The 26,028-nt window shown below is 46.8% G+C and overlaps 1 protein-coding gene across 3 annotated transcripts in view; it reads right to left on the minus strand.

Annotated features, from left to right (window-relative positions):
* Nucleotides 1–26,028, minus strand: part of CLSTN2 (calsyntenin 2) — a 507,781-nt gene that overhangs the window by 76,824 nt on the left and 404,929 nt on the right. For all 3 annotated transcript variants that reach the window (XR_006741125.1, XM_036431289.2, XM_036431288.2), the window contains exons 5-6: nucleotides 22,346–22,495; nucleotides 1,956–2,141 (exon numbers count right to left, since the gene is read on the minus strand). Coding sequence is in view for 2 of the 3 variants with exons in the window: in XM_036431289.2 (XP_036287182.1) it covers nucleotides 1,956–2,141; nucleotides 22,346–22,495 (336 nt within the window). In the remaining variant the exon portion in view is untranslated. The remainder of the gene's footprint in view (nucleotides 1–1,955; nucleotides 2,142–22,345; nucleotides 22,496–26,028) is intronic.

Below are 26,028 nucleotides of genomic sequence, written 5' to 3' on the forward strand. Positions count from 1 at the left end.
TCCATCATTCTGGAGAAGTCTGTGTCCCCGCAGGCCTTCCTTGCCGGCCTGGTGACATAATAGATGGAACACGGTGATGCCCAAGCGGGGTGTATTTCACATTCAGCTCCCAAAGTTTCCCTTGGCTCTTTGGGCAACCAGCAATTTTGATGAAGGGGTGTGTGTGTGTGTGTGTGTGTGTGTGTAACTATGTTGATGGGGGAAAATGTTCCAAAGTCAGTTATGGAGGGACCCCCCAGAGGGGATGGCAGGCTGGACTGTGCTCAGGAGCCCCCATTCCTTTGTGGAAATGTAGTTGCCCCCAAATACAGGCCTGGTGCAAGACTAAGCTCCCCATAGCACTGCCTCAGAGTCAAAGTGAGTTCCTGAGTGTTTTTGAAGAGAACAAAGAAGAAATAACACATACGTATTCGGGTGGGGATGAAAGAGGCCCATCGACACACCAACAGTCTCATTCACCACGTCTACGGGACCATCCCCACCGTCCTGAGCATCCTCTAATTCCACAGGCTGACGGGACAGCCTCCCTCCTAGCTCCCAAGGCCTGGCCTAGAATCTCAGGTTCTGAGCTAAAGAGACTTTCCTTCTGAGAGGCCCGCCTTCACATTCCGGCTCTGTCACTTTCTATGGGTGTCACCTCTCTGGGCCTCACATTTCCCATCTCTAAAGTTAGTGAAGAACACCCTTCTCACAGTGAGGATGAGAGAAGTCAATAAAGAGATGCATGTGGCCAAAGCCTGTTTGGTTCAGTGGATGGAGTGTTGGTCTGCGTACTGAAAGGTCCCAGGTTCGATTCTGGTCAAGGGCATGTACCTTGGTTGTGGGCACATCCCCAGTGGGGGGTGTGCAGGAGGCAGCTGGTCGATGTTTCTCTCTCATTGATGCTTCTAGCTATCTATCCCTCTCCTTTCCTCTCTGTAAAAAATCAATAAAATATATTAAAAAATAAAAAAGAGAGAGATGCATGTGAAAAGTCTGGCAGGTTGCACTAAGCAGGTGTTCAATAAAGGGAAGTGACCTGGGTAGCACCCCTCTCTCAGCCCTTGTCCTAGCTCCCGGCCTGCTCCTTCCTGTGGCACATCTCCCCACTCACAGAGGTAGGCCCCTCCCCCACACTTGGACACCTTCACGTTGCCCACTCCTTCCCCACCCAAGGCCTTCTCTGACGTGGGCAGCCAGGCCGGGCTTTACCGGCATTTGACCCGGGCCCTCACAGAGCCCCCAGCTTGGTTGAATGCTTTGTGGTTTCATTATTAAAATTCTTCAGGATTTTTTGCATAAGGGCCCCACATTTCCATTTGCCCTGGGCCCTGCAAATGATGTGCTGGTCCTGTGGGGAGGAGGCCAACCTCTCCCCAGGTCACTGACAGCACCCTTCATGTTGTCAGGTGCCTCTATAAACGGGCACAGTGGAAGGAAAGCCGTATTTCTTCAGGACCTGCGCTAGGTGCTCTGGAACACACTGTGTCATTAATCCCCGTTTTACTGGAAAAGAATAGAAGCTTTGTCACCTCCCTTCCCCACACAATGGGTAAACAGCGGGGTCAGATGTGCCTGATGCCAAAAACTGTGCCTTTTGACCCTTTAACCCAGTGGTTGGCAAACTCATTAGTCAACAGAGCCAAATATCAACAGTACAACAATTGAAATTTCTTTTGAGAGCCAAATTTTTTAAACTTAAACTTCTTCTATTGCCACTTCTTCAAAATAGTCTCGCCCAGGCCGTGGTATTTTGGGGAAGAGCCACACTCACTCAAGGGGCCAAAGAGCCGCATGTGGCTCGCGAGCCGCAGTCTGCCAACCATGGCTTCAACCACACCAAATAAACTCAATATTCATCCAGGAGTCACAACGTGGTGGGAAGGGCTGATACTCTCATACTATAATCAGATATGCTTTGTATATAACATTTAAAAACAATTAATTAAAGGAACCCTCCACAGGGGAAAACCTACCACACAGCTTCTGAAGGGATTTCTCCGAGTAGGTCTCCCGGTCACACCCCTTCCCGATGTAGTTGGTCTGCAGCTCCGTGGTGAGCTGGATGGAGGACACAGCCCCGTCGCACGTCTCCAGGTGGATGCCAGGGAACAGGGGCACGCTCCCCGAGCCGGGCTGGTACTCAATCCTCTTGGTCCAGTCTGAATAAACAAGGGAAGGATGAGAAGTCCATCAGGGACAGCCAGTTCTGCTAGGACACTTGCTTTCAATATATGAGCTTGTTCCAACACAACTAACATATGAGGGAGTAATCCGAGGATGACAGGAACCTCCCATTTGTTTATGCAAAACTGCCTTGCTGAGAAATACCGGGCGATGGCAGGAATCTGTGCCTAGCGGAAGTGAGCCATTTAGGAATGTACAACACGTGCACACGGACACACCTTGAACATCAACCAGCTCCTTGGTCCACCCTGTTAGGAGCTGCACCCATTACATCCATGGCTACAACTTTCCATCCCATTCAGACCACCCTCCTCCCACCTGTTCACAGTAATGCACAAGCCACAACCCTCCCCACGGCCACTTCCACAAGCAAAGGCCACGTCTCTTCAAGGTCAAGTGCCATACTTATTGTAGCACCTGTGCTTCTCAGCCAGGATGCCGTGTAAAGCTGTGCTAATGCTTTTCCTTTCATTTCTTTTTATGCATCACTGGTGATGTCTCTGAGGGTTGTGCCCCTCACCCAATGTCCTCATTTTACCTAAGGTGTTGACTTTTAGGAACACACACGCCTTGTCATAAACAAACAAAAAAATGGTGGTTCAAGAAACTCAGTGAGGTCCTGAGGTGGGGTGCAAGGATTCTTTCCCAAATACTCAGGACTGTCACCCACTTTTCTAGGGCTGATGGTCCTCACTGATGTTCAGTGGAAAAAATAATTTGGGGACAAGAAAGTGTTAGAGAGGAGCAAAATCACAATTAAGGTGGCACCCCACGAAACACAGCAATTAACCAACATAAACACTATGAGTGCGTGTACACATGAACGGACTGAAATAGCAATACAAATGATCAAAAGTAAGAGCCAATACAGAGCAACGTTCACAGCGAGCACTCACAGTGCCTGCTGACAACAGTGAGCTTCCCATACTCTGCAAGGATGAGTGTCCGAGGTCAGTGCAACCCTAACACTGACTCGAGGGCAGAAAGAAGAATGAATCTGAATCATCCTGAAACACAAGTTGTGAAAACTGTTCATTTATGAATCTCAAATGTTTGTCACACAGAATATTGCTGGACAGTCCTTTCACTGAAGCAGAAATGAAACTCTGTGCAATTGCTTGCTCTGACCCATGAAAAGCCCAGAAAGTCCTGGACTCAGAAAGGCGGTCTGCAGTCACCAGGAGCTCCTCACAAGCTCCTGGTGGGCCACTGGCCACCAGCTTGCGCTGTGCCAGGACAGTGGAGAGGGCCAGGCGTAGGGGCCAGCCAGATGGCTGTGTTCACGAAGCAACCATTTGCTGGGGTTTCCATGTCCCAGGCTCTGCTTGGAGCATCACGGATAGAGTAGTAAAGGAGTCCAAAGAGGTCCTTGCCTCGTGGAGCTGGGGGAGAGAGGCAGATGAAGAAGAAGCTGGGGCTGTCCCGACAGAGAGGATTAGTGCTATGAAAGGAAGTACGGTGGCCTCTTTAGATCAAGAGAGTTCCCGTCTGAACTGAGGCCTGAACGCCAAGGATGCATGTGTGGAAAGTCTCAGAGAAGCAGGTGTGAAGCAGATGTAGCTATGATCTGGTCTTGATTCTATCAGGACAGAGAGGTCTTGGGCAGGTTAGTGAAGATCTCCAAGCTTCAGGCACCTCGTTGGCAAAACAGGGGCCACTGCACAGACCCTACAGAGCTGAGTGATGACCAAGTACGACAATGTGAGCCTGGCCTGCAGTAGGGCCCTGACTGATGTCTGAGAGAAGAAAGGAGATGTTTGGTCCATGAGGAGAGAGGGGGGGACATATCTCTCTGCACGGCAACCTTGCCACGTTCTCGATAACTGTGTAATCTTGATCTATCTCTGAACCCCCACAGCTGCTATTATTTTTGTCACTGAAAGTATTACAGATATTCCCCTACCCTCTCTCCTCCCCCCCATTAAAAAAGCTGCTCTTTAAAGGGTTTATCAGAGCACGCTATGAGCACAGACTACACACCAGGGGCGTGAGACTCATCTCCAGGGAACTTGCATGGGAGGACATATGGATGAACGTGACTATATGTAAAAGAGGGTATGCCCAGGTACATGTTTCTCCTCAGAGCCTCCAGGAGCTGTGCCTTGGACTGGCCCATCAGCTTCCCATGGCGCTGCTATAGCCCGTGCTCCAGGGGCTCCAAGTTCAATCTCAAGAACCAACCACTGAAGGATGGACACACACCCAGCCTTGTAGTGTCCTACGTACAAAACATTTCGTGCCAACGTGCATTTGATCATGCTCTTCCTCCTGCACAGAGCTCCCTTTCTACCCCCTTCTGTCTTACATCTCCACACCATCTTCCAGGATTTTTCTACGTCTGGGTAGAAACTCTCCTCTGAGCTCTCACAGCATCCTAAATAGCAAACTGAAATTAGACTCCAAGCTTCAGGGTCACTCCGAATGCCTGTCATGCGGCACAATGCCTGGCACAGAGGAGGTGCTCCCTAGATAGTGGTAGAAAGTGTTAATGGGTCCTTTAGGACAGTGGTCAGCAAACTGTGGCTCGTGAGCCACATGCAGCTCTTTGGCCCCTTGAGTATACCTCAATCAGATTGAGGATGTTCTTAGAAAATGTCAGCTTATGAGTTCCCTAATTAAGTAAATAACAGTGTACCTACCTATATAGTTTAAGTTTAAAAAATTTGGCTCTCAAAAGAAATTTCAGTCATTGTACTGTTGATATTTGGCTCTGCCGACTAATGAGTGTGCTGACCACTGCTATAGGATATCCATTTGTGCACCTGCCTCTCCCAGTCACTGGGGACTCTTTGAAGTCAGGCTTTGTGATGTTTATTTTTTATCCTTCCACGCCGAGCTCAGAGCACAGGAAATATTAGCCACGTGAACCGGGGGAGCCCCAGACACCTGACATTGGCTGTTGCCATGACAGCCCTTCTTGAACCACAGACAGAACCATGGCCTGTGCGCAGCCCCTGCCCTCAGTCCCACAGAGCCAGCCGTCCCAAAGGCAGCCAGGACATGCTTGGTTCTCTTTGTTCTCAGAGGGGTGCTTGGTTCAGAATTGATGTGGAAGAATCTGCTTCCTAATAACAAGGAATGACAATGAAGAGGAGGTCTCTTTTCCTTCCCTCCCTCCCTCCTCTCTCCTTGGGTCCTCCCTTCCTTTAGAGGTGCAGCTAAAAAAAATGGAGAAAGTGTTTCTGTGCATGGGCCTTGGTGTGAGCCCTACACCATGTGTCAGAGGTGTCCCACAGCGCCTCCTTCTGGAAGCCTCTTCTGTTGGAGAAGACCAGGAAACCTTGAAATCCTCTTTATTCTGTGGGCACTGAGCAGGGTAAGATAGCATGATAGCATGATATATACATACTCCCCCACCCCCCGAGATTTTCCAGCGTATAAGACAACCCCTTAATTTTACAGTTAAAACATAGGTTTAGGCCTATATTCGCTGTATAAGACTACCCCCCACTTCTGAGGCAACACTAGTTCTTTTTTAAATAGACCGCCTCTCTGATTCTGGCCAATCTGAGCAGGCTTTTTACTAGAACACAGTGTACATGTTCTGTACCCGAAGCTGCACTGTGTTCTAGTAAAAAGCCTGCTCAGATATTTTGGTGGCTATCTTTGATGCAAAATTCTACCTCCAATCTTTTCTGGAAGAGGTGCAAATAAAGAAGCAAATAAATAATGAAGGAAAGTCAGTGGAGGCCTTCTTAGCTGAGTTTTTATTCCTGTCACCTTGTAACCCGAGGAGCAAGGCCCTCTCTGGGGAGAAATCAGGCACAAAAAGAGTTTCTAGGAGCACCACCTCTGCCACTTGCTCTGGTGACCTCATGAGGCTTGCTTTTGAGAGTTTATGAGAAGGCAAAACTGCAAACAATTGATGGAGGTTTCTGAGTGTAGTATCCTTAAGAGAGTGAGGCTCTCACACAAACACCATTCATTTCCCAAGAAGGAGTTAGATGGGGATTAATAAAACAAAAGCAAGTCATCAAGATCAACCTTGGCCACATGAAATGTCTATCCATGCTTATTTCTTGGAGGGTCAGATAGCATGATAGTTAAAATATGCCCTCTAAATTCAGTGTGTGTGGGTTCAAATCCCAGTCATCCATTTCCTGTGTAACCTCCTTGAGCCTCAGTTTCCTCTTCTGTAAAAGTAGTATCTACCACCTAGGTTGTGGGGAATTAGATACAGTCATTTCAGCACCAAACACAGGGCACATATTCAACAGATACGTTATTGTTTAAATACCATTTATTCAATAATAGGACCTACAATTATTAAGCACTGACAAGGTGATAAGCTCTTTTACTATTTTTTCATTTAATCTGCCCAGCAACCAGTGAGTGGGTGTTATCTTAATTGCACAGATGTCAAAACCATGGCTGAAAATTGGCATGACTTTGCCCAAGGCCACACAACTCTTCCAAAATAATCCTTCATAATTCTGAGGATTTGCCAGAATTAAGAAGAATGGCAATTTTTACACATTCAATTTATACTGATATAAAAACAAAAAAGGTGATAACCTCTGAGGTTGGCATGGGGTCAAGAAGAGTTGCCTGTTTCATCATTGCTTGACCCTGAGAGCAGTTTGTGGGGGCCATGTGGCACTGAAGGCTGGAGATATCTGGCCTTGAATCTCAACGCCCCCAAATGCAGGTCATGTGACCATTGCAAAGCAGTTGTCATCTCTAGGCCTCTATTGCCTCATCTGTAGATGTGACACAATTACATCTCCTTGTGGGCTTGCTGTGAGCACTTAAGGCTAAGGGTCCAACACAGAGAGCCTCCTCTTGAAGTCCATGAGAGGAACATTCCATTCCTTGGTTCACAAGCTTCCCACACTTCTCTAAGCTGTCCTGCTTGGAAACAAATTCTTTTCAGTTTATAAAGGGCCTTGAGACTAGTTTATGAATTGTGGTTCATTTTTTTTTTCCTTAAGTGAAGAGAAAGGAAGCAGACCACCTATTGTTTTAATAATAAGGTTCAATTACACCGTAAGTGTTCCCGAAAATGCTAACATTGGGGTGCCTTCAGGAATTAAAATCCTCCCCTGTGGATTAAGGATTTAGAAACATGATGATTTTACTATAACTCCCATTAAATTTGGGGAATATGTGTTTTCTTACTAGGGGAATGTTAACCACTTGAAACCTCATATTATATGCCTGGAGGTGGAAATAAGCTAATCTGAGACTTCTGGAAGGCTCTTATAATCCAAGACATTCAGGCCCATCCCTCTAATTCTGCATGAAAGAGAAAGGCACAAGAGTGTCAAAACATTCCTTCTCTCCCTAACTGTGCCCATTCTGGGGCCTCCAGCTCTTCCTGGTCTTAGCTTTCAGCAGCTGAGGAAGCATCAGGATTTTAGGAAATGGCTGGATTCCTCTAGGTGAGTGGCTGGATGTGGGATGCTGGGGAGGAAGAGGAGGGATGGGAAGGGGGCCTCCCTGAATACCGATTGTCCAGGCAGCAGACAGTCTAACCAATCTCTGCAGGCATCAGCCATCTGGCACCCTTCAAGATTTTCTCCAAGAGATTTGTGACTCTACTTGGGTCTCAAGAGGCTTCCTTTCCTACTGGGAGAAGCTACGGAGCTCCCTTTGCTCAGCAGTAAGCACTCTTATCTCCCCTGGCCAGCCAGTGCATCTGACTGGAGGTCCCCGAGGAAGTAGAGATGGGCTGGAGAGGTTAGCAGAGGTCAGGTGAAGAATGCCAGCTAAGAGGTTTGGGCCAGGAAAGAGCCATAAAGGGGTGTTTAGTGAGAGCATGAGATCTCCGGGCTGTGTTTTGGAAAGGTCACTTGGCAGCTGGGTTAGGCCTGGTATTCATTCGCAGAACATCAGACACTCCTGATTAGTCACTCCTGATCCTTCCATGCAGAGGGTCAATTCTGGCAGGGCCACTAGCTTCAATTTATTCCATTAAGGAGTGTGAGGTCTGCAGCTGGACAGCCTCAGGTTTGAACCCTGGCTCTACTTCCTCTTGGTTGTGTGGCCTTGGGTAAACCACCGGACGTCTCTGGTCTTACTTTCTCACCTGCAGAATGAATACAGATCCACCTTGCACTGTTGCTTTGGGACTTGGAGGGAAAAATATGCAAAGCACCAGGAACAGAGACCTGTTGTTACTACCATGATGATTATTTTTGCACTGTTCTTACATTATTCCAGATTTCCTCTTCACATTTTCAAAACTGCCGTGTGCCACTGTGAGGTGGGACTTGCAGCTGGGAGGAGGGAGGAGGAGATGAAGCTTCAGAGGCTGGGCATCCAATCCTGGCTCCAAGACCAGCTTCATGCTCAGAAGGGCTCCATGGTTGATCTATGCTCTGCGGTCACTGCCTTAAAATTCTTAATAAGTTTAAAACAAGGAGCCCCCTACCTTCGTTTTGCATTGAGACCCATAAATAGCTGGTCCTGCCCTTCCCGCTGAGTAACCTTGGGCATGTTGCATAATCTTTCTGAGCCTCAGTTTCTTCATCTTCAGAATGGGGATATTAATTAACCACTCCAAAGGGAGGAACTCAGGCTATGTGTCAGACCCGGCTGTGGATCCAGCAATGCTACTTGCTACCATGTACTGTGGGCCAGTCATTTCCTTCTCCATCTGAGTTAACTCATGCACACAACAGGCGATACTGCCACCTATTTCAGAGCTGCGGATAGGGTTTATGTCCCATAAAAAATCCAAGCCACTTAACCCTGAGCCCAACACATTGTAGGCACATTCCTCATTGTATTACAATGTCCATTTCTTTCTCTCTCTTCCTCACACGTTCTTGTCACTCTCTCAAATCGATCCTTCTTGTTGCATTTCCTGTGAATTCTCCTGCTCAGTCCTGCCCCTCCGAACTGAAGGTGTCACTGCCAGTATACGGGGCTAGGTTTAGGGCTGCACACTGCTTCTCTAGGGCCCCGGAGACCCAAGTTCTGACCTGCCCCCATGCCTAGACACTGCACCCCGATACTGGCTGCCCACGTACTGTGAGGGGCTCATTTCTCTTCTTCAGGGTTCTCTGATGCCTGTGTGAGTGTCTTAGCTCCGCTGTAAGCCGCTGGTGTTAGGTACCATTACTTCAAACCCCGTGGCCTCCCCTTTCACCCAGCTTCAAGCTTAAGATGACTAGACGTCCCAATTTTTAACAATTTGTCCCGTGTCCCACGGTGTTTTTAAAAAAGTCCCGATTTTTTCCAAATGCTGCGGGACAAATTGTTAAAAATCGGGACTGTCCCGCCAAAAGCGGGACGTCTGGTAACCTTATTCAAGCTCTCTCCTGGGCAGTTGGGCAGCCCCCAATGTCTCCACCCTATTGTGTTCAGAAACCAGGGCCTTTGCCCAAAGCTTGGCTGCTGCTTTCTTGCCAACCCTTTCATCCTCTTCAATCCCCTCAGCTCATGTGCCTTCCTGTACCCAACCCGAAGCCTATCTGGCAGAAATCATGCTGAGAGGTACGGAAACCAGGCAATTTAAAAGCAGGCCCTCTGAAAGATAATTTCCCCAACGGGGAAATCATTAACTCAACCAGCCAGGGTACTTGCTCTCGGATTTATAGAAGCTCTTCTCTCCTATGTCCAATAAACATGAGCGTTTTTCCAGGCAATTTTCTTATCTTGGGACAAATGTGTGATTAGTGAAAGATAAAGTAGCTATTCTTCAAGAATCTTTACTTTTATGGCTCTGAAAAGCATTTACAATGCAAGAGTATAGTTTTTTCATGCACACATTTTCGGTCTTTTTTGTAAAAATGGTTTATGTATACTTTCCATATTCCAGAAATGTAAATCTCTTTAATCTGTAGATCGGCTGTACATGATTGCAAAGCTTACCCTTAAAAATAAATAAATAAATAAATAAATAAATAAATAAATAAATAAAAATAGAAGGACCATTATCTAGGTGATAAAGCCTCATTACTGAAACCAAACAACCCACTTGTCTTAAATTGTGGCTGCAAATGAGGTCACATTTACGCTAAATACCGACCTGCCTCAACCAGGTTATCAGAAATGAGCCCTCTCAAGAAAAGGCTCCCAAATTAATTTTACAAGGCCAGCATTACCTTGATACCTAAACCAGATAAAAACACAAAAGAAAAAAAAATTACAGACCAATATTCCTGAAGAACATAAGAGGCCAAAATCCTTGACAAAATATTTGCAAACCAAATTCAGCAATGCATTGAAAAAAATCATACATCATAATCAAGTGGTATTTGTTCCTGGGATGCAAAGTTGGTTTAATATCCACAAATCAATTAACATGGTATACCAGATAAACAACATAAAGGATAAAAATCACATATCATGTCAATAGGTACAGAAAAAACATTTGACAAAACCCAACATCCATTCACTATAAGAACTTTCAGTGAAGTGTGGATAGAGGAAACATACCTTCATATAATAAAGGTCAGATAAGACATGTCCTTAGCTAACATCATACTCACAGATGAAAAGATGAAAACTTTTTCTTTAAGATCATGAACAAGTCAAGGATGTCCACGTTCACCACTTTTACTCAACATTCTATTAAAAGTCCTAGCCACTGGAATCAGACCAATCAATCAATCAATCAATAAATAAATGGCATCCAAATTGGAAAAGAAGAAGTAAAACTGTAATTATTTACAGATTACATGATACTATATGGAGAGAACTCTAAAGATACCACCAAAAAATGATTATAACTAATAAGTGAATTAAGGAAAGCAGCAAGATACAAAATTAACATTTGGAAATCAGTTGCATTTTTATGTAACAATATTGAACTAATGAATAACAAAAAAGAAATTAAGAAAGCAATCCCATTTACATTCCATCAAAAAGAATAACATAATTAGAAATAAATTTTACCAAGGAGGTAAAAGACCTGCACTTGGAAAACTATAAGATATTGAAGAAAAAAAGTGAAGACACAAATAAATGGAAGGGTATATTGTGCTTATGGATAGGAAGAATTAACATCATTAAATGTCCATCATTAATATTACCCAAAGCAATCTACAGATTCAATGCAATCCCTATCAAATAGCAATAGCATTTTTTCAAAGAACTAGAACAAATAATCCTAAAATTTATATGGAACCACAAATAACCCAGAATCACCAAAGCAATCTTTAGAAAGAAGACAAAGTTGAAGGTGTTACACTAGCTAAAATCAAACTGTATTACAAAGCTATAATAATCAAAACAGCATGGTATTGCCATAAAAACGAACAAAGATCAATGAACAAAATAGAAAGCTCAGAAAGAAACCCATGCCTGTACAGTAAATTAATCAATGACAAAGGAGGTAAGATTATACAATGGGGTAAATAAAAACAGTCTTTTCAGTAAATGGTGTTGGGAAAACTGGACAGATTCATGCAAGAAAATGAAACTGAATCACGTTCTTACACCATAAACAACAAAAAAATAAACTGGATTAAAGGTTTAAATGTTAGACCTGAGACCACAAAATTCCTAGGCAGTATTTGACATAGCTCTTAGCAATATTTTTGGGGAATATGTTTCCCCAGGCAAGAGAAATTAAAGACAATAATAAACAAATGGAAATACATAAATTGAAAAGTTTTGCACAGCAAAGAAAACCGCAAACACAAAAAAGACAACCAATTAATTGGGAGAAGATATTTGTCAATGATATATCTGATAAAGGGGTTAATATCCAAAATATATAAAGAACTCACACAACACCCTAAACAAAAAACAATTCGAAGAAAAAATGAGCATGATAGACATTTTCCAAAGAGGACATATAGATGGCCAATAGATATATAAAAAGATGCTCATTGTCATTAATCATCAGGGAAATGCAAATTAAAACCACAATGAGATGTCACCCCACAACCATTGGAATGGCTATCATAAAAAAAATCAATAAACAACAGTGTTGGAAAGGAAGTGGAGAAAAGGGAACTGTCATACACTGTTGGTAAAATTGCAAATGGTGCAGCCATTGTGGAAAAACAGTAGGGAGGTTCCACAGAAAATTAAAAATAGAACTATCCTATAACCCAGTATTTGGATAAATACTAAGTATTTATCCAAAACACTAACTTGAAAAGACATATGCACCCCTATGTTCATTGCATCTTTATTTACAATGTCAAGATAGGAAAGCCACCTAAGTGTACATGGATAGGCGAATGGATAAAAAAGATGTGGCACACATTCAATGGCATATTACTCAGCCATAAAAATGAATAAAATCTTACCATTTGCAACAACATGGATAAACCTAGAGGTTATTAGGTTAAATAAGTCAGACAGAGGAAGACAAACACCATATGACAAATACCATATGGGAAATCTAAAACACAAATGAAGAAACAAAACAGAAACAAATTCATTGATACAAAGAACAAGTTGATGGTTGCCAGATGAGAAGGGGGAAGGGTGTTAAAGGTGAAAGGGATTAAGAAGCACAAATGTCAGTTATAAAAATAATCACGACAATGAAAAGTAAAGCATAGGGATTATAGTCAATAAATTGTAATAATTATGTGTGGTGTTGGATGGGTACTAGGCTTATAGGAGGTGACCACTCTGTAAGTTATACAAGTGTCTAATCACTATGTTGTACACCTGAAGCTAATATAATGTTGTATGTTAACTGTAACTGGAAAATAAATTAATAAAAAAAGAAAGAGGTGAATCCTCTCCGAGTGCACTAGCTTCCAGAGGCCCCAGACAGGTCCCCCAAAATGGCCTGCAGTGAGACTGAGAAGCTGCAGGCTCCATAGGCCTTCCTGAGCTTTCACCTCTGCTGGAGCCCACTTGCCCACACCTGCTGCACCCAGGGCAGAGCCTTGCTCCGTCTGACCTGACCAGTGGACAGCAGTCTCCTGGCCAAGGACCCACATTGGGAGAAGATATTTGTCTGAAGGCACTCACTCGGGCCTCAGGGGCCGAGGCTGGCTGGGCTCCATGGAGAGGCAGGTAGACAGGCCCTCCCCACTCAGGCCCTCCCTGCCACCTTTGGGGAAGCCAGGTTGTTATGCCCACAGCCCTACAGAATCTCTCTGGAAAATTCTGTCTACCTCACACACTGTCTGCACTGGAAATCGCACCACATCAGTCATGAAAACAGACAAGGAGACAAATAAGCCCATTTACCTCTGATCCAGGGACGCACACCGATTCCTGGAAGGTGCAGCTCTCCCGGGGATATTCCTTCCTGCCCTTTCCCTTTGTGGCCTCCTCCCCACCCCACAGTGCACCTGGTGAAGTGCACTGACCCCCCTCAGTTCTTAGCTTCAGTGCCACCCCCTCTGGGAAGGTTTTCTAAAGGGTCAGGCGCCCCTGCTCTCTGCGCTCTGCGCTCTGCTCTCGCAGCTCCGGGGTTGCCTGCCTCCTCACTGCCCTGACTTCCGGTCCTGGGATGATGGTTCACCTGCTTGTCCTCATCCGGGACTCCAGCTCCAGGGCCTCCGGCCTTCTTCCCACCTGGCACAGATTCACTGCAGAGGGTAGTTCCTTGAATTGAATGCAGCTTTGAGAGCCGCTCTGCTGGGCCGTGAGCACAGCTGTTCCTCCGAGTGGTTAGAGTGGGTTCAATGCTCCAAGCCCTTGTACTGGCATTTCAGAGCTCATAATACACTCAACCCTGGAAATCCGGGGCTCCCTGGCAGACTAGAGCTGCCTCGTCACCCCCCAGTCTGTCCTTCTATTCACCAGGAGCCATTTGAAGCGAGAATCGTCTTGGAGATCCACATGGGGAGAAGGTGGCAGTGTCCTGCCCACTTTAGCTGAGAACGAGGGCACAGGAGAGATGGGAGGCCTGCGGTGAGTCACGTTCAACACTGGAACCCAAGTGTCGGGGATGTGCAGAGGGTGACACTGGTTTCTAAGCTGCCATCACTCAGTAATGCAGAGAGCAGGAAGGAAACCTCCATTTAACGGGCTCTTCACTGCGCCTCTCACACGTGTTGTCAATTTGCCCGAGGAAAGAGGTGGTAGGAGGGCCACGTCACCGATGAGACAACTGAGGCCGAGACGTCAGATAACCTGCTCAGAGGCACACAGCCAGCAAATGGCACTGAAAGGCTGGCCTGACTCCTAAACTGACTTCAGTATCCTCCATTTCTTCTCCTTCAGCCCCCTCACTGGCAGCATTGAGCTATTCCATTGCATGATGGAACCTGAGTTTGAACCCTGATCTTTCTGGCTGCAGAAAGCCCTGCCCTTTGCTGACCCCCTGCAGGAAAATACTCAAGCTGGCCGCAAATATTGACAAGAACTGACAGTGGAAGAGGTAGTAGGCTGACCCAGGTCCACAGGGAGGTAAGGTAGAGACTGGGGTTCTGAGCCAGGAGACCCGATACCAGCTGTGTTCTACCTCTCGCCATGTGTGCCCTTGAGCAAGCCCCACCCCTTCCTGGTCCCCAAAGAGGGAAGAAGCCTGAGAGATGGCTCTTCTATCCTGAATGAGAGCCGGTCCCAGGTGTGGCTTGTGGGGGCAGAGTGACACCCCCAACCACACCTCACTCTCGAGGCTGCCCTGCCCTGCAATGACCCATTTTTGTCCTAACACGAGGGAAGGATTCTAACTGAAGGATTTTCCTCAAAATAGCTTTCCTCCAATGGTCTCAAAAGATGGCCGGTGTGTGTCCTCCTTTGTCTTGAGATGCAGCTCAGGTGAAAGGGCAGAGCTCCGTGTGCAGACGGACAAGAGTGGGGTTGGTGCTGAAACCGGTTTGGCTCAAGGATAGAGCATTGGCCTGCAGACTGAAAGGTCCCGGGTTCGATTCCGGTCAAGGGCATGTACCTTGGTTGAGGGGGTGTGCAAGAGGCAGCTGATCAATAATTCTCTCATTGATGTTTCTAACTCTCTATCCCTCTCTCTTCCTCTTTGTAAAAAATCAATAAAATGTATTTTTTTTAAAAATTTTTAAAAATCTTAACTATTAAAAAAAAAAAGAGTGGGGTTGGTTTTGCCCATTACCAGCTGTGTGGCAAAAGTCTTAACCTCAGTGTTCTCATCTGCAAAGTGGGGATATAACCGCTTTCAGGTGTGGTGAAGAGTAAATGAGAGTGTAATCGACACCTTTCGTCTGGGCTTGGCAAATAGCGAAACGGTGAGTTGAGTACCTGTGCTTGAGTACCTTTTGGGGTGACAGTCCACCCACTCATCCTCTTCAGGGTTGAGATGATCTGATCCAAAAACTCTTAAGGCCCATTTTCCAGGGCTCACACGGGTGCCACAGGGCAGGTGGAAGCAGGCTGGAGCTTGGGCGCTCTTATCCAGCAGGTCTTTAAGCACTTACGTCGCCGACAAGTAGGTAAATCAGCATCGTGCAGAGCTGTTTGTTGCGCCTTAATGATCGGGGATGTTAGGGATGTTAGTGATGTCTAACAGGTCGTACTTCACGGAGGAGTACCCCACGAGGCCTGAGCCAGGAACAAGAGGCTGGCAGATGTGAGCAAACCCACAGCACCTACCTGCCTGGGTCGCCGTGGCGGAGTTAGTGGAATTCAGGCCTCAGTGCTGGCTCTTCCAGTTATTTGTAGGAAAATGGCTCCATTGTGATTTTACGCTTCAAAATCAAGGGAACTCAAAAGAGCTGCTAGCAGCCTTTCACCTTGTGCTCCCCAGAAGCCCGCATTGTCCCGTTTTCTGTTGGGGAAGCTAGACCTGTCAGGAGAGATGCTCCCAAGGCTGCAAATGGGGCAGTGCTGAGCTGGGACTGAGGCCCGGGTTCCAGGCCTCAGACTGTGCTCTTTCCACCCACCCCACTGTCTCCTTTGAGTCCCAGTCTTCCGCTCCAAAACCAAAACCAAGGACCCGATGGTCAAGCCACACAGCCATACCCAATTCTATGGGTTTCAGTGTGTGTGTGTGTGTGTATGTGTGTGTGTGTGTGTGTGTGTGTACAGTGATTTACATTTTGCAGAGCACTTCATTCCTAGAACATCATGTGGCCTTCTTAACAATCCTACAAAATAAAACAGCTAAGGATTATGACCTTCTTTACAGCTGAGGTAACCTAGGTCAGCCAGGGAAGCGGTTTCAGCAAAGCCTGTGGCTCATGATGGAGCTAAGGGCTGACTCCAGCCCTCACCCCCCACCCAGCTCCACCGTCACCACTTTATATTAACTCCCACACCTCACATCCCATTGCCTGCTCCAGCGTTGGGTTCAGGGCTATGCTTGGGAAAAGGGAGGGGGAAGGAGCCAGAGCAAGAACGGGGAGGGGATGAAAAGGGAGGGAAAAGGAAGGTAGGGAAGAGAGACATGGGAAAGGAGAAAACATTGATGAGGATGAGAAAGGAAGTCACCAGAATCTTTGGGTTTGAAACCTAACACCCAAGTCTCAGGCTCACGTTTTACTTCTCCGGGCCATAAGATAACCAGAGGCAACTTTACTAGTAGGTTCAGGCAAATAGTAAATGAGAGCAGGCAGTCTGCAGGCATAGGATTGTTTCTAAGTGAGTTATAATTTCAAGGGGATAGTGCACTAGGCCGGCTCAATAGGAGATGTGAGTTATGGCAGGGAGAGGGGCGGTGTGTGTGGAAGAAAAGAGAATGAATGTCAGGGCACCTCTTAGGTGCTAATTTTTCATTCAACTTTTGCTACCTTGTCAAGGTAAGTTTCATTGCATTTTATAGATAAGGTGACCAAGAGGTTAAATATGTTCCCTACAGGCACGTAGGTCGTGTCTTTTTCTGAACGGTTTTCTGAGATGCGTTGTTGAAGCTGGTTACATGCTCCCTCGGGAATTCCCAACCTCCTAGTACTATCCTTCTTCCTCCTGATTCCTCGGTGCCCTCTGGGATAGACTGACATGAACTTGAATTCTATCTCTGCCATTTGCCAGTGGTTAGCTTTTGGGCAAGTTACTCAATCACTCTTAGCCTAAGTTTTCAGCACCTGTAAAATGGCTAAAATTGCCTTGAACTTTATACTTTTTTGCCTCTATCTACATGTGTTCATTTGATGTCCATTCATTCTTGGCTGTGCTCGCTACTCCAATAAACTACCTCCCACTACCTCCCACTACAGTGTCAACGGACAGTAATAGCTTCATGCAGCTGTCAGCAAACTTCTTCTGTAAAGGACTGGATAGTAAATATTTAGTCTTTGAGAGCCATCTGGTCTCTGTCAAAACTATTCAGGTCTATTGTGGCAGTGTCAAAGCAGGCACCAGCTAATATGTAAATAAATGAGTATGGCTGTGTGCCAATAAAACTTTATTTATGGGCACTAACATTTGAATTTCATATAATACTCTTGTGCCACAAAATATGATTCTCCTTTTGATTTTTTAAAGCCACTTAAACTGTAAAAAGCGTTTTATTTTTTTTAGCTCACAGTTACACCAAAACATGTGGCCAACTGGATTTGACTTGTGATTTTCCTTTGCAGACCCTTGGCTTACCAGCGGCTCCTGCCAGAGGCATTTGCATATTAGGTGGGGATCATCCTGTGGAACAAAATGTTGGTACCCTAATGGTGGGATCTTGGACACCCGGCAGGACAGTAAAGGAGAGAACTGGGGCCGAAACCAGTTTGGCTCAGTGGATAAAGCATCAGCCTGTGGACTGAATGGTCCCGGGTTCGATTCCGGTCAAGGGCATGTACCTGGGTTGTGGGCACATCTCCAGTGGGAGGTGTGCAAGAGGCAGCTGATTGATGATTCTCTCTCATCAATGTTTCTAACTCTATCCCTCTCCTTTCCTCTCTATAAAAAAATTATATATATATATATATATATATATATATATATATATATATATATATAATTTTTTTTTTAAAGGAGAGAACGGGGGGGGGGGGGTTCTTTCCTCCTATCCAAGTTCCCATGCATCAGCCTGCAGAAGGGTAACATTGTCATGAAACCTGATGGACACAGCTGCACCTCTGCTCCCTGCTCGATCGTTCCTCTCAGCAAAGCTGGGCCCCTTCCCGGGCTTATCACCCTATGATTCAAAATCAATGCCTTTCCCTAGTAAAACCCCAGCCAGCTCTTCAGTGCACTTGATCAATAATTGGTCTGACTTCTGGAAAGGGCAGGGTGCAGCCGTCTGACCCCGAGGGCCTGGGTTTTTTCTCCTTGGCAGAGATGTGGACAGGTGGACAGCTGGAGAGGGGACTGGGAAATACCCTTGACAAGGCTTAGCAGGGGTCTACCTCAGACATGTCTGACTGCTGACCTGTCTCCTTGTCTACGGAGTCTCATGAAATTAGCCCGAAAATCCAGCCTCCTTTGCAGAGCAGCACTTTGAATTGGTCTTGGAATAAATACAGCACTTTAGAAGCGCTCCCATTAAAAGTGCACTCAGGAGCAATCATCCTTTTCAGCTGGCCTCCCTGCCGAACTTCTGCATCCCAGCAACCACCTGTGTGGTTGGCCACAGCATCCTTCTTCTGCAAGAGGCCCCCACCGTGCTTAGGCATGAAAGCTCTGGGCTCCTTACTGCCCTTGGGGTAACACAGGAGCACCCCCCCCCTCCATGATGTGGTCCCTATTGGCCTCTCCATTTTCCCTCCATACCTGAGCCATATGATGGAATACCCGCCTTGCTGACATCTGCTCCCTTGTGTGGAACACCCTTCCTCTTTGCACTGAAACTATCAGCTTCCAGATTTGGTCCAGGTGCACCCCCTGGAGGCAGAGAGGCTCTCCTTTGTGTGCCCACAGCTCCCTCCACCGCGCTGATGCCCTTAGCATTGCCCTGGTAGGTCAGTGTGCCTCTATCCCGTCTTCAGCACACAGTGGGCCTTCACTAAAGGGTTAATAAATTCACTATGGAAATATTTCCCATGTGTGATGCGTGTCAGCTTCAGTGACCTCCCAATGCAGACGAGGAAGGGAAAATTCATCTCAACCAGAGCTTTCCTGCTGCTGTCCTTCCAATACAAAAGTGTTCACTGCCCTAAACATTTCCTGTGTGGCCTTCTTACTCAAAGTGACGAACCAGCAACATCCAGACCTACCCCAGGCTGAGCAGCTCAGAGTCTGCATCACACAGGTGCTCAGATGCACATTTAGGTTTAAGAAGCTCTCTTCTAAACGATACCCGCCTCCTTCCTAAAGGCGGGGTTTCTTGCTTCCTCCTAAACAGACCGACATAAAGACATCTCTACTTTGTCCTTCGTGTCTTCATGGAATGGAACAAACATGAGACCATCTGACACATGAGGAGAATCACTCACACCCAAGAACAGGGAAGAAATGGTTCAGTTGTGTGACTGTATCTCCTTTTCTTTCTACTTGAAATGAGACATCTTCCTGTGAAGGTGGCAAGAACAGGAGCTGGCCTGTGGGAGAGTCCCTGCGAGCTGATGGTATTGGGTGACCTGGTGCTGGGCCAGGTGTAATTATTGTCCTGGGATCATGTTCAGGCATGAGGCAGGCAGGCAGAAATGAGGTTCTGCAGGAGTTTGAGTCTGGAGAGCTGATACTTTTATTTATTTTAAATATGTATATTGATTGCAGAGAGGAAGAAGGATGAAGAGATGTAAACATCAATGATGAGAGAGAATCATTGATCGGCTTCCTCCTACATGCCCCACACAGGACTGGGGATTGAGTCTGCAACTGAGATACATGCCCTTGATGAGAATCGAACCTGGGACCCTTCAGTCTGTGGGCTGATGCTCTAACTACTGAGCACCCGTCTAGTGCAGACAGTTATGTTTTTTTTACAATTTGTCCATTCAACGCTTGCCAATCACCTGAATTATGCCTGGCCCTGTGCTGGGCGCTGGAGACACTACAATGAATGGGCACAGTCTTTACTTCAGGAGATCACTGTCTAGAGCAGTGGTCGGCAAACTGTGGCTCGCGAGCCACTTGCGGTTCGCAGGCCACGGTTTGCCACTCTGTTGACTAATGAGTTTGCTGACCACTGTGTAAGGCATTATCCTTACCCAGAAGTTTTGACTTCAGTTAAAGACATTATTAAAATGTTTTTTTAAGTGTTTTCCCCTAAGGCAGTGGTTGGCAAACTCATTAGTCAACAGAGCGGCGAGCCACAGTTTGCCGACCACTGGTCTAGAGCCACAAAGAGCACTATGTACTACTGGGGAGGTGCCCCTCAGCCTTTGCACACAGAACTGAATGTTATTAAAATGTTTTTCTTTGCATACATTTAACACTGAAACAAGCACCAGCTCTGTTAGGAAATTACACTTAAATACAGTTACAGAAATGTAATTCCAAGTCACAGGTGTCTCATTTATCAAAGACAAAAGCCATTGGGACCATTCTCCAGACGAGGCTTGGCTTTGGTTTTCCTGCTTAAATCCCCCCTGTGAGCTTCTTTCATGCTTAGAAAGATTTTTATCTTCTTTCCAGGCTTTCTCTTCAAAAGCCAGACCTTCACCGGGGCCAGTCCTTATAAGTTAAAATAAAACCAGGGGAGTTCTTTACTCAGCTAGCTCATCCATTCATTTATTCTTCAATGCCTATCTCTTGAGCACCTAACATCGGGACCAGACATGTGCTAAGCCTGAGGAATTCACTGGTGAACAAGACAGACAGAATCTTGCCCTCAGGGTCTTTGGTGAATTACCCCCGACCAGAGCTCGGGCTTCCTGAGGAACACAGCTTGTCAGGCTAGCTTGTCCCTCTCTCTCTCTCTCTGTTTCTTGCTTCCTCCTAAACAGACCGACACAAAGACGTCTCTACTTTGTCCTTCATGTCTCATGTGTCTGACTGAGCTCATCGCCTCTTTGTTCAAAGGCAAGTTACCCTAACTGTCCAGAGGTGGGTTTATTGCTCCTCCCAGCTCCCCAGTTGAAAGATTAAGGGGAGGCAGGTTATGCAGCAGAGAGCAATAAGAGAGCTGCCTTCTGAGGGGAGTGACCCAGGTGTCCTTGTCTAGCCGATCTGGCCCTGATGATTTGGATTAGGAATAAATGCCTGACCACCATTCAGAGGCTGGCCAGTGACCTAGATGGTGGCCTGGCACCAGTCTCCACACAGGGATGTGAGTGACCAACACAGCGAACTACACCCTCTATGAGGGAATTTAAGAATGAAAAATACACCCCCCCCCCCCCCACACACACACAGAGAGAGAGAGAGAGAGAGAGAGAGAGAGAGAGAGAGAGAGAGAGAGAGAAAATATGAATAAATATGAATAAATATGAATAACAGGGGCCTGAAGCTTAAAGACACACCCAGGGAAGGCAATAAACAGCAGCCACAGAGTGGAGGACTCCACGAAACACCATGAGCCATGGATAGGCAGTAGCATCACCACATGAAGCAGAAACAGGAGCAGTCAAGCAGCCAAAACAGTGGATGGCCCAGAGGTAACTGCTCTGCCACCTGAACGATCATGTCACCGCTAGAGCAGTCCTTATTCCATGCACCACCATCCAGTTCTCCGTAAGACCTTCTATGCAGCTGGCCTTGCCTCCTGGTTTCCTCTTAGCGCGGTGACAAACCTCCGCCATCGGACGGGAACCCAGACCTCTGTTCTGCCCCTGCACCCTGAAAGATCTAAGCGAGCACAAAGTGGATCCTCCATCCGAGGCCTTGTTCCGCCATTCCCAGAGCTAATGTTTTGGAAACCCCTTTGCCTAGAGCACATGTGTCAAACACAAGGCCCGCGGGCCAAATCCGTCCCGCCAGGCCTTGCAATGTGGCCCGCACCGCGCTGTCATCACTGCACTCCGCTGCGTTTCCATCACAATGACAGTTTATGACTGTTCAGTAAACCATTTGGCCCGCGATTTAGGCTGGATTTTAGATTTTGGCCCCTTCTCTCATTGAGTTCGACACCCCTAGCCTAGAGGCTGGATGCGGCTCTCCAGCCTCTGCCTGGACGCCCTCGGTGCAAGCCCACCCTGCCTGAGTAAGAGGCAACATTGGAAACGCACCAGTCTGACGCAGCACTCTGTGATAAAGTGAGCAGGCTCGTTGGCCTTCTGCTGAGCACCGTGGGTAATTACTATTGATCTAAAGATACCATGGGATCTGAGAAAGAGTACCCTGGACCAACCGAGCATGTGACCTCAGACGAGTTCCCTCGGGCATTCTCACCTGTGAAATGGAGACACTATCACCCTAGAAGCTGTGAGAATAAACCAGCTACTCTATTCCCTGCAGCAGCGTGACTGCCCTTTCAGCATCCCGCTAGCCATGAGCAGCGCCGACGTGAGGATAGGCCCAGCAGCGTCCCTGCACCAGGCCATGCTGCCTCCCCTCCGGTGACTGACAAACGCGGGCCCACCTTGCCAGCCAGGCTTGCACACGGGCTTCACGTCCACCTGCACCAGGGTGTCCTGAGCAGCAGGCTTCTGGCCGCAGTCGTAGGCCGTCACCAGGATCTCATACTGGTGCTGCTTGTCGTAGCTCAGCTTCTCGGTGTTCCTGATGTTTCCTGAGGACACAGAGATAATCACCTTTGTTTCAGATCACGCTGAGCACGCTGCGGTTCTCCCACGTCCCCTCCCCACTCCTCCAACCTCCACCGGAATGGAAGGAGCCCCTTCCCCATCCCTTTGTGAGGTCAAGGGGACAAGAGGCCATGGCTTCCACATGCAGCCCGCCCGTTCCTCAGTGGCAGATTCCAGGACCAGCTGACTGGAGCCCCCCCCAGCTGCGGGGCAGGGCTGCTTCGAATTCCAAGCACGCGTCTGGGACCCGACTGGTTTGTGTTTGTAAGTAATGGGTTGCTGGAAAACTCTCTCTTAAAGAGCCCCATGCGGCTGCAGCCCGGATGTCAGACCCAGAGCTCATCTGCCATGAGATCACTGGGGGGGGGGGGGGGGGGGGAAGATGGAATTCAGAAATGTCCTGACACATATTTTTTAACATCTGGGCTCATTGCCAGGAATGCTCACTGCCTCTTCTCACATTATTTTGCTACCAAATAGGAAGTAAAATCAATAAGGAAACGTGTGACCTCTCTTGCAAAGCTGCACAGAATAACCGATCCCTTGCTCCGGTGGCAAAGACATTTTTCTTCTCCAAGAGAGACCAAACCGTTTTTTATGAGCCGTTTGTGTGTTTGTATCCCTGTGGGTGTGATATTATGGTTCAGGAATAAATATTTGATAAACAACAAGCTAAACTTTAATTGACGGTTTTTGCTAAAATGCCATTTTGGTTCCAAGAAACTAATGAGAGGCTGATGCACACTGAATAATTTTCAGTTTTTGATTCCAAGAGATGCAAGTCTTCCTTTGTTGAGAGTAATTTCATTCTTGCAGTTTTTTTTTTCCTTTTCTTTCTGATGGTGGAGCTGACAGCAAATTAGAACTCAAATGTTATCATCATCCTTTACCAGAAGTGAAATTAAGAAAGTGGAAATTAAAAGCAAAACAAACTAACAAAGCCACTAAAGAAGTGTGGAATGGCTGACGCCCGCACATTTTTAGATTTCATCCAAACTAAGGGAAAACTACCTAATGAGCTTTCTTCCATTCCAACTGATGATTGTTCATGGGAACTGAGATAACAGGGACCAAGGCAAGAAAGCCTGGGAAATTAGAAGTCACATAATGTGGTAACGATCGGACAAGTTGTTCCACCAATCACCCAGGCTTAACCAGTAGCAAGCGAGGAGCAGGTGCAATAAATGTGAATGCCTGTGAGGAGAAGGAGAAGGAGGAGGAGGAGGAGGAGGAGGGGAGGAGGAGGAGGGGGAGGAGGAGGAGAGGAGGAGGAGGAGGAGGAGGAGGAGGAGAGGAGGAGGAGGAGGAGGAGGAGGAGGAGGAGGAGGAGGAGGAGGAGGAGGAGGAGAAGGAGTGGAGGAGAGTGGTGGTGAGGAGGGATGAAGCTGCCCATGACATTGGACCAAGCATTCGGATCACTTGTTCTGCTATCTTCTCTGGATTGTTTCTAAAAATGCAACTGCAGCCTCGGATTTGAAGTAAAATTTACTTTGACAAAGCCAGTCAAAAAAATCCCTGAATAAAAATGGATTTGAGGTATTTTTGGCCTTGTGGCTGGTGTTCAGAATCCCTTTCATTTTCCCCCAAATATTTGTTTTCAGTCTCAGCCAGGGGCCCGCACAGGGCTGGGGCGGCTGGAATCGGGTTGGTAACACTCCCTCGGGGTTCCCTTAACAAACTCATTTGTGGTCCCAGTCTTCACAGGGGAGGGATTCTGCAGGTGCAGGCACCGTGCTATAACCACGAGAAGGAGGCTTCAGCGGCATCGGATTGAATTTTCAACAAAAAAAGTTTTAACTTTCTCTTTCTCTACAGTGAAATGGCTCTCTAAAGATACGCCTCTGAGGAGAGGAAGGCTTCGGGTTTACAATCCGTGTGACATTAAGCGGCCCGAGCACTATTGATTGTGCTGGAAAAATAAACACACGGGCCGGCAATCCGTGCCTCAATTTGTTGCAGCTCCTCTCCCGTAACTGTCTTAATGAAACTGTCTGCGAAACTAATTTACTTTCTCCGCCACCACCACCACCTTCACGCGTGTGAGGGTAAGATTCAGAGCACAGATGTGCAGCAGTGGGTCACCATGAAAGGCAATGTTGGGACCTGCTATCCCGTGGGGAGAGCAACATCTGGATAAGACACCCATTGAACACATTTCGATAGCTCAGAAGAAGCCGTCCAGTTTGCTTCTGTTACAATTCTATTTCCCCCCGCACATTGGAATGATTTCTCCAATCGTGCCTTCTCCGTTAGCTGAGTCCACGGTTAACCCAGGTAATGGCTGTCCCAGGCCTCGTCCCCCTGTCCACAGAAGCCTGGGCAGCCAACTCTCAAAGAACCGTCAGCCCCTACCTTGTGTGTAGGTGAAGGCAATTTTTTAAAACTCAGGCGGGGAGGAGGTGCAATGAGGCAAGCACACTCCCTCCCCTGGGACTGAACTTGGAACAACCCTTTTGGAAAGCTATACGGGCCAGTCACTTTGCAATTACTCATACCTTTGGGGCATGCAATTCCACATCTAAAAATTGGTTCCAGAAAAATTTCAGATGTTTATGGTGAAAGATCGTAAATACGGGCGAAAATATGTCCATCGCAGCATTATTTATTGCCTCGCAAAAAATAGAAGAGAAACCGTGTGTCTGGTTTCAGGGAAGGAGCTAAGGATAAGAGTCTGGGTGAGATGGAGAGCTGTCATTTACAGCACTGAAAGCGGTCATTACGAAGCACTTTTAAGGATGGCAAAAATCCATGTATTCGAATGTTAAGTAAAAAAAAAAGGGGGGGGGGAGGATAAAGAAAAGCAAGAAGTGTGGGCCATACTTTTGTTTAAAAAGTCAGAAAACTACTGGTAAAGTATCAATAGTGGTTGCCTTTTTAAAAAAAATGTTTAATAGCGGTTCTCTTTGATGGGGTTATACGTGACTTATTTTCTTCTTCGCACTTTTCTATGCTTTCCAAAATCCCCACAAGGACATATGCTATCTTCTACTCAGGTGGAAAAGAAGGGTTTTCATTTACTGCAAGAATAAACAGCTTCCAGGATGCACTTCACTCAGAAGCATGAGCCCCATTACTCTGTGGGTAGCCACCTGGCAGAGTACCCGGCTGAGATGGTGGTAAAGAAAGAATTGTGCCATCTTCCGCACCGCCCATAGGCACCCCTGAGAATCAGACAAGTCTGCCCAGGGATGAGTGGGTGTCCCTGAGTCCCTGCTGTACCCTCTGTGGTCAGTTTCAAACGTGGTTGACAGTTTGGCGGTGGCAACACTCTGGTGAATGCCTCCTTTGCTGTTTATCCACCCCTTACATGGGCAGAATATTTAATTCCCATTTTACTGATGAGGATCTGAGCAAGGATCACACACACACACACACACACACACACACACACACACACACACAGTAATGGATATAGGATTAAGATACAATTTTGAGTTTTTGAACTTAAAGACCATTGCCATGCATTCCTGTCAAATATCAGGAAGGAGAGTGATGATGTCACTGGTGGAAAGACCTG

This window comes from Pipistrellus kuhlii, unplaced genomic scaffold, assembly GCF_014108245.1.
Source record: "Pipistrellus kuhlii isolate mPipKuh1 unplaced genomic scaffold, mPipKuh1.p scaffold_m20_p_11, whole genome shotgun sequence".
Classification (NCBI taxonomy): domain Eukaryota; kingdom Metazoa; phylum Chordata; class Mammalia; order Chiroptera; family Vespertilionidae; genus Pipistrellus; species Pipistrellus kuhlii.